This window comes from Megalobrama amblycephala, linkage group LG23 (genome assembly GCF_018812025.1).
Source record: "Megalobrama amblycephala isolate DHTTF-2021 linkage group LG23, ASM1881202v1, whole genome shotgun sequence".
NCBI classification, from domain to species: Eukaryota; Metazoa; Chordata; class Actinopteri; order Cypriniformes; family Xenocyprididae; genus Megalobrama; species Megalobrama amblycephala.
In genome coordinates, this window is record NC_063066.1 from 6864202 (window position 1) to 6880522 (window position 16321).

At 37.2% G+C, this 16321-nt stretch overlaps 1 protein-coding gene across 2 annotated transcripts in view; it reads right to left on the reverse strand.

Moving 5' to 3' along the window:
- Positions 1 to 7551: 7551 nt before the first annotated feature.
- The window catches only part of tsc22d3 (TSC22 domain family, member 3), a 39356-nt gene continuing 30586 nt past the window's right edge, over positions 7552 to 16321 (reverse strand). The window contains exons 1-3 of one of the 2 annotated variants that reach the window (XM_048175610.1): positions 10526 to 10836; positions 10293 to 10344; positions 7552 to 8897 (exon numbers count right to left, since the gene is read on the reverse strand). In XM_048175610.1, coding sequence (XP_048031567.1) covers positions 8640 to 8897; positions 10293 to 10344; positions 10526 to 10647 — 432 coding nt within the window. In that variant the 5' untranslated portion in view covers positions 10648 to 10836 and the 3' untranslated portion in view covers positions 7552 to 8639. Of the gene's footprint in view, positions 8898 to 10292; positions 10345 to 10525; positions 10837 to 16321 lie in introns of those variants that run through there. The other variant, XM_048175609.1, reaches the window with a different exon arrangement.

Below are 16321 nucleotides of genomic sequence, written 5' to 3' on the forward strand. Positions count from 1 at the left end.
ATCCAGTGTTGTTTACTGCATTTTGTTTCCTGTATAGGACTCAGCATTGCCAAACAAAACAGATCTAAACTATGATTACAGTATTCCACAGTCATGACGGGCTCCAAGCATAATTTCGAAAAATACACAATTTTACGATTATGCAACATGCATCATTAATACACTGTAAATAAGTGAGGTAAGCACAGTTTGTAGCATTTTTCCAGCATCTTCTAAGCAGCTATTCTCTTGTTATGGAATGTGAGCGAGGAGCTGTGTGTTTCAGAAACTTAATCTTCCAAACCTGAATGCCTTCCAAGAAAAATGAGCCTCGAGGAGCTCTGCAGATGATTTTTCTTTACTTTTCTTTTTCTCAATTCTCTCTCTCTGTGGGAATCTAAGATCTGCAAAATTAGATTTCAGATAATGATTCACGAAAAAGAACACCAGACTGCTTTTAACACGCAACATTATGAAATGCTGAATCTTTAGGCATGATATTCTTCTGTGGCAGATGGCCTCATATTAACTCCACCAACTTATGAAGTCTTTCTGGGCAAATATGCCAACACAAACCAAACAATATAGTACAAGCCAAAAAAGACTAAAACCTTTGGAATAATGCCTTTGTGGGTAGGTAGATGAACGGATGGACTGAGATAGATAGATAGATAGATAGATAGATAGATAGATAGATAGATAGATAGATAGATAGATAGATAGATAGATAGATAGATAGATAGATAGATAGATAGATAGATAGATAGATAGATAGATAGATAGATAGATAGATAGATAGATAGATAGATAGATAGATAGATAGATAGATAGATTCTTTCTGCTTTCACACCTTGATGGTCTCTTTGAGATGGTCAGTGGGTTGTTTGTGATGTATTTATTGATGGAGACATGTTGAGATCTCTCCCAAGGGATCCAAGTGCTGATTGGCTGAGAATCATGATCAGCTTAAACAGACACTCTGGTATTCATTCATGCTGCTGCACGTGAAGAAAAGCTCCTTACAATATTCTGCATGCAAATCAAGGAGTTTCAAATTCCGTGCTTGAGATTCAATAAACAAAATAAAGTATTCTTTGTTTCTTATTGACTGACTTTTTCATTTTTTGCCATGTACCTAGACTAGTTTAGAAGGTTAAATGCCTTACTGTCAAGCGTGAGATGTCCAGAAGACAGATGTGTTCAATTCCAAGATCTTTGATGGTCTCAATAGCACTTAGCCATTTGAGTCTCTTAAAAGAGAGTAACATTCATAACAAGATAATTTACAACCAACAGTAATTATCAAGTCTTCCGTGTTACATCTGTCTGTTTTTCTGGCTTTTGCATGTCTTCTTGAACTCTTCCACTTAAGTGAGATTAAAACAGTTTAAACTTTCCCTAGGGGACCTAGAGAGGTTAAAGGTTTCAGTTCAACTGGTTTTGCAACAGCATCCCAGGTGATACATCTGACCCACAGTCAACCTATACTCTTGCCTGAACACACATACATTCACTACATATAAAGTTATAAAACAACACAATACAGCAGCAATTAAACTGCTCAGATTACAATCTTAAACACAAAACTTCATGGAATACTATATCCTTTTAGGGAAGGTTGTTAGATGCTGGGGGAAAAAAAAGGTGTTGACCTGTCTGGTGCCCACATCACATTACAATCACTTACAAATCAAGTTATGTCAGATTTATTTGTATAGCGCTTTAAAATACATATTGTTTTAAAGCAGCTTTACAGAAAGTCATGTTGTTAATGTTTATACTATCTTATTGCCTTATAGTCACATTTAGCAGATTAGTGCTGAGCAATAATATACTTGACATTTTGTAACATCAAGCAATCAAGCAGTTGAAATATGCTATATAGTTTATATATCCCTACATGAATATACTTTATGCTGATAAAAGATCTTTCTTTGCATATTCCTTTGGGCGGGCATTTTGCTAATATTTCACATTGGGATGTAGATGCTTGAGGAAGTAATATCTGGGCTTAAATAGTAGTTTCCTCTAACTATACATGCACAATAATACATTATACAAATACTATATCCATCCATACCCGGATATACACAGTAAACTCACATTAAACAGTATGTACTATATAGCAAATCTCAACTGCTTGTTATATTACTCATAGTCACTTGTTATATGACTCATCCAAGGCTTCAGTCTGTTGTCGTGTTGTCATCATGTCATGGATATACTGTGTGTTTGGAGAAAACCACATTGTTTGGCTTTGAAAATGGATAAAATTAGGAGATTTGTACATAAGGTTGTTCTTGAGCAGTACAGCCCAAAAGTTTGCTTGTGTTACATCTCTGACACACGCTTGAAGTGTTTGGCCAATCACAACACACTGGGTGAGCTGGCCAATCAGAGCATTTTGAGCTTTTTGGAAGGAGGGGCTTTGTAGAAATTAGCGCGTTTCAGGAAAATAATAATGTACAGTATGTGAAAAATAATGGGTTTTTTGAACATTAAAGCATGTTAACTGATTCTATTATATCCAATAAACAAAATAATGAACTTTCAAAATAGCATGATATTACTTCTTTAATTATTAATTAATTTGAGTTAGCACTTTATTTTATAGTCCTGTTTCGCATGAACATTATATACTTATTGTAGTAATTACAATACCTGGGTAATAACTAAGTACTATTCCTGGACTGTGGCGACCAGGGCGAGAGTGGTGGCGCGAGAGTTAATGAGCTCCACCTGGGAGGCGCACCAGCCTTGAGTCTCTCACGGAGGAGCTCCGGAAGCATAAAAGGAGGAGCGACGACAGTGAAGGACGAGAGAGGACCAGGCCTGGACTTTATTTTACGTTTTATTATGTTTGTGTGGCCGGCAGACGTCCGCGAGGGTCTGTCGGCATTACTTTCGTTTTGTATTTGTTTATTTTGAATTAAAGTTTTGTTGAACGTTCGCCGGTTCCCGCCTCCTTCTTCCCATACTTACGAACAGTGTTACATGGACCAACCCCTAAACCTAATTGTCACCTTATATTATTCGGTACTTTCTTGGTAAGTGCATTGAAAGTGCAGATAAAATAAAGTGCAACCGAGTTATTAATTTACATGTGGTGACATTGAGGTTTTGATCAATTTATAACAGTTTGGTATAGTGACAAGCCCAATTATAATTTGGTGATGTATATCATTGACATAGTTAAGCGATGCATTGCATATAAATAAGAGGGTTCAAAATTTCGATCATATCACCCCACCCCTAAACAGATTAGCTGAGGAGTTAGTCATGTCATAATACTTATGTCATAATACACTATATCTTTAGTCAAATCCAGAACATCCAAAACAACAGAAAGCCAACCATTTTGAGGTACTTGTGGGTTCATTATGAAAAAGTTATGTAGGTTATGTAATAAGGGCACCTCATTTCCCCCCGTGACACATGTCAGTGCTTGAAAACAAGCTGTGCTTGTCCCGTGGTAGGACTCTGAATTCGAGGCTTTCCTCTGAAATCCTCAACCTCATGCTGGTGGCCTTTGTTCTGCCCCACTTGGTCAGAATAAGATGTTCCAGGCACATTCTTTGTGAGACTGGTACCACAGAGGAGCACACACCTCACACAAACAGCGATTCACAGTGTTTTCCAAAGCCCTGGGGAAAGATGGACACAGTTCCTCTCAGATCTCATGCGTCTAGGAAGAATTCCAGCACTGTTAAATAAGAGCACCTTCCCTTCTGCCTCCTACAAAGAGTCTCTTTTTGAGGAGAGCTTAATAAAAGCCACTCAGATAAAGTTGCAAGATCTTTATTGCTATTTTTCTACCCTCATCATTTAAACCAACAAACATTCCCTCGACTCACCCATAGGGTCAGAGTCATTGGCCAACTTCTGCTGGTATATTTGAACTCTTGCACCAACCTTGGGATTAGTAAAGTGTTTAGGGTGGAACTACTACCAGATGTGTTTGTGAGGCAACATCCTTTTTATGGCCGTGTGAAAATAACTAATAGTGCTTTCCAAATCCTCTTTCTATAGGTGGAGTGTGGTAAACTTATCACATGCCCACACCCTTAGAAATCTGTAAAATCAAGAGCATTGTGGCTTACCTCAAATAAACAGAGCATTTGGTCTTGTGAATACAAAATGCTCTATCATAAGTGATAGTTGTGTGTATGTTTATGGGAATAAGCAAGACGTTGTCGTGGATTATACTTAGAGACTAATTGAATGCATTAGTTTCCAACTATTCACTGTTTACTGCTTCTGTAAAACAGAGAGACCATTCAGAAGGTTGCATTTGAAGTATGACCGGTCAATATTAAATCATGAGAGACTTTAGGGATTAAAATTATATGGGTCAGACTGGCTGGAGTAGATACTGAGATAAAACAGCCAAAACAATATAACAGAACGGGTCCAATACTGACTGCAACAAAAGGTCATGAATCAGTACATACACAGACATAAGTCTTGCGAAAAATGCTGTCACATCACAAAAAATCTGAAATTGTGGTTTGTACAATGGAATTTTTTTACATATTTGTGGTTATGACTTATATGTAACCCAACCCATGTATTTAGTAGCTTGACCATATGCCTTAGATACCTTTTACAATGATTCTTGTATTCCACTGGAAGTTATTCAAAATACATTTTTATAGTCTTATAAGTCTAGTATGAATTATATATATTATATAATCTAGTTCTAAATTATATAATTCAATATTATCATGTATTTAAAAAATAAGTAAGTTATACATAACTCTTGAATGCATTTATTCAGGCGTCAGTTTCTGTGACGTAATTAAATGGAAAATGTGCAGCAATGTTTAATTACTCTATTTGGTAGCTGAAAACCAGTCAGTGCATTCCATAAAAGTAGTAAACACTTTGGGCTCATAATGACTTTGTCTATTTATACTGTCAACTTTCTTTTAAAGGATCAAAAAAAAAAATCCCGAAGTAAACATCTGTCTCATTTGATTCTGTCTCTACAGGATGCACCTGGGAGCGAAAGAGAGGCTGTTTGTATAAAGTGAGAATGAGGTAACAACGTTTACACTGCGGATCACACTCAATAATTTTCCACAACAGGGTATTAGATCTGAGGTTTAGGAAATAATGTCACTCCACTGAAATATGGCACAAACAGCCTACTGTGAGCCTATATTTACATACAGGACAAACAAGAAAATTTCTCAGTGCCCTGCATCTCGCTTGCATGCAAACCCAGCCACACTTCACCAGGCCTTGACAGGGAAAACCGCCTACTACACCAAACTGAAACAGATGTTTGGGAGTTGCATAACAGCAGAGGTCTTGCAGCTGTTTTGGGAAGCAGAACAAATGCCAAATCACCAGTGAATTCAGTCAGACTCTGAACACTGAACCACTGAACATTGTCCATGGTTGTTTACTTCAGGCCAAAAATACCATGAAAAAACTCTTCTCTGAAATTCTTTATATTTAATGCATTATCAAAGAATTTTAATGCATTAATTATGCCTTATAATGCACCTTATAATGTAGAGTTGTCAAAAGTACCAACTTAGGAACCTTTCGGTACTGAAATTTTAAAAATGTGACGTTTTGAGCGCTGTTGAGCGGATTCTTAAACACCTCTGATTGGCCATTGTGTTCACGCATTAATCAGATATGTCTGTGATTGGCTACAATGATCAACACACAGGAGTCTTTGAATTTGAAAGTGTTTTGAAAGCAGAAACGGGAACGTTCGAAAGCAGGCGTCTATCAGTGGACTGGTCCGTGATAGACTGTGTGTATCTAAGTAAGTGCTTGGTGAAGAGCGTCACTGATGACCATTTACATGCATTTCTGAAGCATTGATCATTGAACCCAATCACAGACATATCCAATGAGCGTATCAACACAATGGCCAATCAGAGGTGTTTACGAATCCGGTCAACAGCGCTCAAAGCGTCACATTTTTTAAATTTCAGTACCGAAGTCGGTACTTTTTATAACTCTATTATAATGCATTGTATGGTCTCAAAAATAATTGTAACCACAGTTATAATACATTATCTATTCACTGAACACACCTTTAGAAAGTATAATGCATTAAAACGCATGACAAACAACCAATTTCAGATGTAACAAGGAATCTGCTAATTTTATAATGTATTTTAACCTTGGTTACAATTATTTATGAAAAGATATAATGCATTATAATATAACATTATTATTATTATTATTTAGTTGTTGGTTACTTAGGTATTTGCCAAAAGACTCAGTTATCTTGTCTATTACACAACGACATAATATGAGTATTTGGTAACACTTTATTTTACAGTCTTCTTGTTACATTTACTTACTGTAATAATAACAGTAAATTATGCATAACTACAAGCAACTAACCCTAAACCAAACCCTGTTACTAACCCTAACCTATAGTATGTTAATTGATATTACTCAGTATCTAAATGTATAATTACACTGTAACACAGACACCTTCAAATAAAGTGAAACCGAATCTTAATATTCACAAATATATGTGTAAATTTATGTTTTTATTTTTGATGTATGGTTTGTCTATTCTGTTTGTAATAAGATGATCATATTACTGCAGTTTTGCCTTTTACTATATAAATCTTCAGTACAATTAAGTTGATTTTAGTTTGATGTTAATAAGGACAATAAAACGTCAATGAAACCTCAGATCAGAGTGCATTTGGATTCTGATATTTCCAGAAGTCATTTCCTTTTAAACCTCCACCCATCTGCAATAGGACCCAGTGGACGTAACCCGCTGGAACCGCTTAGTCTTTTGAATCTAATTTATTACCGTCAACCTTATAGGAACTTCTGTAGAAATACTGAAATGTAGGTCTTACGTAAAACTCTTACAGCAGGGACCTCTCAGAGGATTGAGTTACACTGAGCGTGCCCTTCCTAAGGAGACAAAGATGAGGTTTTCACACGCCATGATCTGTTTTCTCACTATTCTTGGCCCCAAAGCCTTCTGGATTACTACAGCACAGTAGCCATTGTGAATTTAGCTCTAGATCTGTGTATATACTGTGCATGGTTAACCTCTGCAATTAAACTTTCTTTCCATATATAGGTGTGTTTTTAATAGTCCAGTGGAAAGTTCAAACCGTGTAATATTTTATAATCATGCACATGGTGCAGCGCTCACTGAGGTCAATGATGTTTATCTTTATATATAATTACTGGAAAGAATTTGATTATTCATATAAAGAGATTTCATTGCATGTAGTAAAATGTGAGCAGCAAGTGATGCCATTGCATACCTGAAGAGCAAATGTCAATCATAAACTGCCATGCATGCTAAGGGGATATTATTGGTCTAAATAATTGCTTCCTGAAGGCCTTATCTCTTCCATGCTTGAACTTTACTCTTCTCAATCTCATATTAAGGCCAAGGAAGAGCGCTCTGATTTTCACAATCACAATTAACGTTGGAATTTTTATAGCTACCAAGAATCTGTAACTTTTCTAAGATGTTACAGAGGTCATACTGCATGCACTAAATATAAAACTGCAAAAGAAGTTCTTGTCCTCCATGAAGAAAAAGAAAAAGGTCTGAGGGTAGTATTTAGTGTAAACATAAGGTTTATTGCAATGTGCATTTTGCATCCATAAATCGTTAAAAATAAAAAACATACCATGGACACAATAAAGCAACAATACCCATGTTTCAAAAAGACTGCTGTCAAAAACTTCTCCCTGTGAAAAGTTACACATGGTCCTGTTGGCTTGTGAGTATTAGGCAAGTCTTTGGTGGTTAGAAAACACAAAGTTCATTGAAAAACATGTGGCCTTCTTCAGACACCATCGTGCTTGTTAGTTGGTTGGCAGAGAAGGTCAACAGAACACACGTCGGACATGTCAGCAGAACATTCGCAGCAACATTATCTACCTCTCATCTCCGTCCATTTCAGATCATTTCGCTTTACATCAGTCGCTAATTTACAGAACTATGCAAATGTATACAGATTTTCATTCCCACAAAAAGATAAAAATCATTTTTTTACACACAGCCCATATAAACAAGTTGATTTTGTTCCTTTTCAAAACACAAACAAGCAATAATCCCCATAAGCAGCAGGCCCCATCTGCAGAGATACAAGCGATGCTATACAAATCATATGGCAGGAGTCACCGCTGTGAACGAGAGGACCGGTGCACCGTACAGGTCCGTCTCAAGCGTCCTTAACTACAGGAGCTAAGAATGTCCACAGTACTAGGGATCAATGACACGGAGGGCAGGAACGCGAGTCCCGTATAGCTAGCGTCGTGAGACTGTGGGGGCATCTCGTAGGGACGTACGATTCCTTGGCTTGACTTGAATAGGCCGAAGATGTGCTCTCGGCCAGCTCCATCAGGCAAACCCCTCTCCGTCTCTTCGTGAGAGGGACCAAAGGAAAGCAAGGCTGACCCCCTTCAAGCAAGGGGCACGTCAGTCCCGTTGTACAGTAACCTTGGACGTCTACATCACTCTCTCTTTTCCATGTTAGTCCGAAGAGATTGTCGGATATTACAGAACTTGGCCACTGGTACGTCGTAATGCTTTCATTTCAGGTCAGGTTTCATCTGTACAGCCAGCTTCATCTTGAAGTTGCATATCTGGAGGTCCATTTCAGGTGAGAGCTGTGGCTCTGCCCGCCCCATGGCAGAGCCACTTATACAGCAGATCCCGCGCTGTTGTACTGGTGGTCGCCATCCTCGGGGGAGCTCAGCTCCTGAGGCTCCAGGGGGAGGCCGGAGTCTGAGGGCAGACGTGACTGAAACTTCTCCAGCTGCTCTGGGCTCGCCAGGTTCTTCAGCAGGCTGTTCTCACGCTCCAGCTGGTTGTTTTTCTCTGCCAGCTCCTTGATCTGCTCCTTCAAGATCTCCACTTCTTCTCGGACTGCATACATTAAGTGATTCTTGACAAGATCCTACGAGAGAAGAACAGCGAATTGAGTTTCCATGATCACATACTCAAGTCTGACTATTCAATACAATGTTTGCATGTGGAATTCAGAAAAATGAAATCCAGTTTTTCCCAGCTATCTGAGCACATGTATTGTGCTCCTCGAATAGCCCATTGAAATAAACTGCAGGGCATTTATTCAGGGGTCCTGAATTGGTAATAACTGTACATTGTTCTATCATTGTGAGGGAAAGGAGAATCTAAGGGGCCGTTTACACAATATCATTTTCAACTAAAAACGGACAACTTTGTATGCGTTTTGGCCATTCATTTACAAGACAATGGCATTTTGGCGGCCTGAAAATGCAAACTTTTCAAAACGGGTTTCAAAGTGCACGTTTTTGAAAACAATACTATTATTGTCTCAATGTAATCTACAAAACCATAAATTTGTGAAAACGGTGACGTAATGCACACGAGGATTACGTTTCTTTACAAAGTGTCATCGCCAACTACTGGCCTGGCAGCTTAATACAGCGTTTTTTGTTGTTTTCGTGATGTAAACAGGGATTGTTTTGACAACATTGTGGTCTGTACACGAAAAATGCAAAGAAAACATTTCCGTTTTTAGTACATTATCATCGTGTAAACGTACCCTAAGAATACAATTCATGTTTATCATTTGTATTTACATTCTCAATGTTTTTAAATATGAATAAAGTTATTGAAAATCAGTTGTGAGCATGATTTATAAACTGTAAGAGAGTAATTGTAATATAGAAATAAAAGACCATTTAAAGATTATTTGTACCAGATATGTTAGGTAATGATATGCATTTGCTTTTACAGTTAAATAGCAATAGTAAATATGAGTTTTAAAATATTACTATGGGGATTAAATGGGTTGCAATAAACTTTTACTATCAGGTAATTGTGAATAAAATAAAGAAATAACTATTTTGTTTACATTTTCCAACATCTTAATCTACAATCGAGTTTATTATTCAAATGTTATGTTCACATCTATTGTGAACATGATTTATAAACTGTAAGCAATCTTAATACATTAATAAAATACTGTTTAAGAATTATTTGTATCAAATATGGTAGTTATGATCTGCTTTTTCATTTATAATTATAGTAATATTTAATAAATATATTAGTAAATTGTACATTAAGACTTTTGATGGGGGGAAAATGGTTATAGATGTTACATGGGGGGTTAAAACAATGACTTGGTCTGCGACCCTTTTACTGCAGGTGGGCCAACAAAGCACATGCAATGAAGGTAGATGCAGCAGCTCTAGAGCGTGCCACAGCTCTGGTTACAGCCTACACAGAAACTAGATACTTTCCACTGCAATTCTACAAACATGAGCTCATTCTAGAACTGTGTTAAAAGAACAGTAATCCATCTTACCATTGCTTGTTCGATCTTGTTGTCAATTGCCACAACGCTTGCGCCAGAGGCACTGCAAAAGACAAAGACACAAAGTATTAAAACGCAGTTCAGTCACTGCAGTAGTAAACAAGCTCTCAGTGCGTGACATCTGTGTTGAATGCCGCAATACAGTAAAGTAAGATTTATGTCCGACTCTTCACGAGATGTAATTCCTATCAAAAGCATCTAATAATCTCATAAAATCCGCCTACCTGTTGTCTAGTTTGACCGATACTACATCCCCTCCAAGGAAGGATGAGAAGAAGGAGATGGAGAAATTGTGCAGCTGATAGACTGCGAGCTCCATTGGCGTTTTAAACATCTCCGTGCTCATGTTGAGTACAAGACCCGTCTGAATAATACTTCTCGCCACGTTTGCGACTTGTTTGAACACGGTTTTAAGATCCTGGTTGATTTGTTTCGTTGCTCTGTTGCAATACGCACAGAGAAGCCGGGCGCTATGAGTGAACTAGGAGCGGTTTCAGAGAAACACTGTCGGCGAGTGATGCTATTTCTGCCGCAGCGGGGTTTTATACTCCTCTCGGTGACGTCGCGTGACGCATGCATGTATTATTCAAATGAGGCTTGTGGCATAGATTTTCGTTTTGCCCTCTCACTGAACTCGCTCAAAGAACACACAGCATGCAGCAGACCGCAGGACAAACCTCCACAACATATCAACACAAACAAGAAACGCCATTAATAAGCGGCCTTTTATGTTTTGATAATTAATACCGAGTTATGACATGCCTCGTGAAATATACTGGTATAGCTGTCCAGTGACTAAATACGAGAGGATGTATTTTGTCTTGTGCAGGTATAACTTTGTCACTTTAAGGAACAACGTGTTCCTATAAAGCTCAGTAATCTGTAATTGGGCAGTTTTATTAAAGTAAATTGACAGAATTGGTCTTTCAATTTATGCCTCGAGGTCTTCATAAGTTTACAGATTTGCAGTTGACTGTTTGAGCAATGGATGGGAAATGAGTTCAAACAATAGAATTTTCTCACAGTACTTTTTCTGTCTTAACCTTTGGTGCCTCTAGTGGCCAAACCGTGTATAACAGCCATAAACACATGCTCAACCAAACTGTCTCTAAAAATTAGAATCCAAGTCATTGACACTTAAAAACTTCAGTAAGCTAATATTTGCAAATTTTGCTCATTTAGAATATGAACACACTGTTTCACTGTCCACCATTTTACTTTTTAACATTAAAGCTCATGAGTTCATTATATGTTCATTATACTATATATCAGTGGTTCTCAACTCCAGTCCTCGGGACCCACTGCTCTGCACATTTTGTATGTCTCTCTTATATGACACACTCAATTCAGTTCATGCAGACTCTCCTAATGAGCTGATGATCTAAATCAGGTGTGTTAAATAAGGGATACATACAAAATGTGCAGAGCAGTGGGTCCCGAGGACTGGAGTTGAGAAACACTGCTATATATGTATGTATGTGTGTATATATATATATATATATATAATCCTTCTAAAAATGCCTACCTGGTGTAGACTCAAAATGTAAAAATGTAAATACAACTCTAAGAACCAATCAGAAGATGCAAATCAAATCATATGATTTCAAGATGAATGACGGCGTGCAAATGAGCTGGTTTTTAATTATCGAGCTGCAGGTTTTTATCTTGTTTAAAGAGATTTTTAACTAAACAAGATGTTTAGAAGAAGTTTATAGTAGAAATGTAAATTTTATGACATGGATTGTTTACTGACTTAATTTACAACTACTTAACAGTACACTTTTTATAGTTATTTATTTATTATTTTTATTTATTTTTTGATTCATCATAATTATAAATTATATATATATATATATATATATATATATATATATATATATATATATATATATATATATATATATATATATATATGACTAATTATAAAAACAAAACTGAAGTGTCAAATTTGTTCTATCTCCCTTTTGTTTTTTTTCCCATTATGTTTTTTTACTCTGTTATGTTATACAAAAGTTTTTTTATACTGTTATGTTATTGGTAGACACTTTTAAAGATGGGACATAGCAATATTACACAATGCAATGTTATGAAAATCTATTATGTTGACATCTTGTGGACATTATCATCTCTTTCACTACATTTTACAATATATCTTTGGAGCAAGAATTTGTCTAGATCCCAGTGTAGCCCTTTGAAATGGGCACGGCTCAAAGTTGATCCTCCTAATGGGATTTTACAGAAAAGCACAAATTAGTCACCGTAGTGCAGTCACTTTCCATTTCATGCCGAGTTAGTAAAGCTGACAGATTAGATTTCAGAGGAGCGCTCCAGAAAGAGTTAACGTCTTCTCCTCTGATTGATCCTGAACTCCTGGTGAGCTGTAGTCAGGATAATTGGCAAGTGTATGTACAGTTTGTACTGTATGAAATGATAATCATGCCTCAGATGAAGAGGAAAAAACCATGAAGTGGCTTCTTAATTTGAAGAGTAGTCTTGGTGACAGTCTGCGGGCAATGTCAACAGAACCTTCCTGTTACATAGTACTACTAATATAGTTAATATTCTTCATTTTAGAGGCTGGTCTTGATGTGACAAAACCAGGACAACCAACCTCTCTAGAAAAGAGAAAGCTGCACATATTCAATTCCAAGGAAACTGAGATTGACTAATAAACTTGCATACATAAAACTTGCTCAGCATTGCACAAATAACAGCGTTAACTTCCATATTGTTGCGATGCAGCGAGATGAGCAAACAGATGCTTCATTCAGTCGCCACTCCTATAAAAAACCTCGCACATCACAGTAAACACAGATGTGCCATGGTACAGTATGTCTCCGTCTGTCACCATGGCCAGGGTGGAGATGTCCCAGACTCGCTCCAATAAACAACACTGCTACTACACAGTTTAAAACAAGGATGGAAACTTTAAGACTGGTACATATTATGTTCAATACAGTAACACTGAGTGGCACTAATTATTTACATTTAAACCACTTATGCAACAAGACTACATTTACTAAAAACCTGTAGGATTAGACACCTAACCATACTTGGTTAGCATAGTTAGCATTTGAATACATAAGCACAACAATAATTACTAAGAAGGAATGTGCGGAATGGCATATTTTCAGTCCGTCAAGTTTACATTCTGTGAATAGCTGCTGCTCATTAGGTCAAATAATTAAATTAAGTTTCTTTAGGAGGACAGCTAGAGAGTGACCCTCACCATAGTGAAGAATAAAATATGTAAATAACATCATAAACTCTTGACTTGCTATGCAAAATGAAAAAAAAAAAAAAAAAAAAAAGTTACGCAATACGTGCCTAACCCATCTGTAGCCTATTTACTTTTCAACATGATCCACAGATGAACCCGGTAATGCACTTCGCTGACTGTCTGTAACGTAACGATTTTCACACCTTGTGGAGAAAGACCTGCAGTATTCGCCCGTTTGAGTGGTTAGACGAGACTAACTTTCCTCGCTTACATTCTCACCTACACAATTAATCCATCAGCTGTCAGTTGTCACTCACACAACTCCAACATTCTTACACTTACCGCCTGTCCCTCTTCTTAAATAGACTAGGTGAGTAGAGAGGTGGCAAACTCATGGCCGTTGCTCTATGTGGACGTTGGGATCTATGAAAAAGTCGCCGCAGATGCAGCCCGAGATGCAACTTTGCAACTCGAACAGTGAGGACGGTGTGAAAATGTCCTATTCTCTCAGCTAGATGGGAGGGAGGTGGACATACAGAGATATTGTGTCTTTTTTTCCCCTCTGTTCACTGTTTGTTTGCCAGTCAGGAAAACTGATACAAACATAGAGTATTTCTTCTTTTCACACGGGAAATTTGATTAGAGCCATGATTGAGAGCAGAATATTCAGATGATGATAAATTATTAAAGTCAACAAAATGACAACGCTATACAAATGGAGTCTCACTGTTGCAATCTCAAATTTCCGAACATATCCATCTCGGATGACTCTGCAAAAACAGCAAAAATTTCCATCTGGAATTTTCTGTTTATGGAACATGTTTGTACAGTTTAAGTTCCCTTTTGTAGGAAGAGAAAAATACATGTTTCAACTTTTATGTATATATCCATGCTCATTTCTCAGCAGTGAGCTTTGTTTTGTGTTCATAGTCTGAAGGGACTCATGCGTGACTGCAAAAAAAAAGCATGCTATAGTGCTGTACATACAGCATACAACTGGCTGTTTGTTTGCCCATATAAAACATGTCGGTACAGGAGATACGCATACAGTGTGTTATGTAAAACTCCATTGCTTTAATTCACTAGATACATTAAATTGTATAATTGAGCTGAGTCAAGAACGCATGAATAATTCTTACAGATGTAATTCAGCTCAGCCTGCAGGCAAATAAGGTGTTTGTTTGTTGGCATTTACAATCGAATTTAATTTCATGTTCCAAAACTAAAACCTTCCTCTTGAACAACATGTGCAAATATGTATTTGTTCTGCTTGTTTTTCCCATGTCAGGATGTCTTCCCATGTATTGTGCTTTCACGGAAGCCCTTGACTTGACCTACTTGAGCGTTAATAGCGTTGAGTGCCAGGTCCTGCCCCGAACGGCCAAAAAGATACAAAACAGAACATTTGTAACACTTTTGCAAGCTTTTAAATATGTCTGAGTGTGAGAAACACTACTGTTCAAAAGTTTGGGGTCGGTAAGATTGTTTGAAAATGTTTTTTTGCCTGTTCTCACTTACATGATGAATAAGGTGCAAAACTTGCGTGCAGTGGCTGACTGAGTAATTATGATTGGTCAGACTGTCAATGGCACTATTATCTTGTGCATGAAGGAGCTGCTTATATAAGACTTCGTTTTAACAGTTATAGAACCACCTCTAATCGTACAGCAAGCATTAGCAGATGTTTACCTTTACAGCGCAGGTGTGTCACAGATACGACCCTCTTTGCTGCTTTGTTATCTGTCTAGAGAAGACTCAGTGTGGACTACAGCGCTTATGGCTTTGATTAACTTCTCTGTTGTTTCCAGTGGGCCTCATGGAAATTCTGCACAGCCTCCACTAAAGACCCAATTTGTTCATGACAGAAAGCACAGGTCCCCTGTAATACATTGAGTCAGCCGCTTGAGGCTGTTGTGAACATTCAGAGCCCCTATTTCTGCTGGATATTTACACCCGCATGAGAGCTGTCATTTTAACAACACAGTCATCTGTCTTTTACGTTACTAAAGAGGATCTACTGCCCTCTCCTGCTGTGTGGGCTTGTATTTATTTATTTATATATTTTCAGATTTACAAGGTACAACAATGCTGGGCTCATCATAGATTACTAAAATAAAGGTTTGGGGTTGGTAAGATTTTTTTTAAATATAATGTAATTTATTTCTGTGATCGCAACGCAGATTTTTCAGCCATCATTCTAATATGCTTTCTAATGACTAATATGCTGATTGGTGCTCAAGAATATTTCTTTTTTATATTGATGTTAAAAAAACAGTTGAAATCATTTGACTCGACCTTGGTGTTTGTCCAAAAACACTGGGTAATTCGGCCTGGGATTTTTACGTGGGTGGTGGAAGAAAAACGCTGACATTGTGGATTCGGATGGCAATGAAATCACTGATTAGCCCCTGTAAATGTTGAAAATAACTTACGTCCCCCATGAGAAACAATTACCGTCCGAATAGGGATAATGTACAGTAAAAGTATTTACGGATTTTTTTTTTTTTTTTAGCAGTTGAATGCATCATATATATACAGTACAGTCCAAAAGTTTGGAACCACTAAGATTTTTAATGTTTTTAAAAGAAGTTTCGTCTGCTCACCAAGGCTACATTTATTTAATTAAAAATACAGTAAAAAACAGTAATATTGTGAAATATTATTACAATTTAGAATAACTGTGTACTATTTAAATATATTTGACAAAGTAATTTATTCCTGTGATGCAAAGCTGAATTTTCAGCATCGTTACTCCAGTCTTCAGTGTCACATGATCCTTCAGAAATCATTCTAATATGCT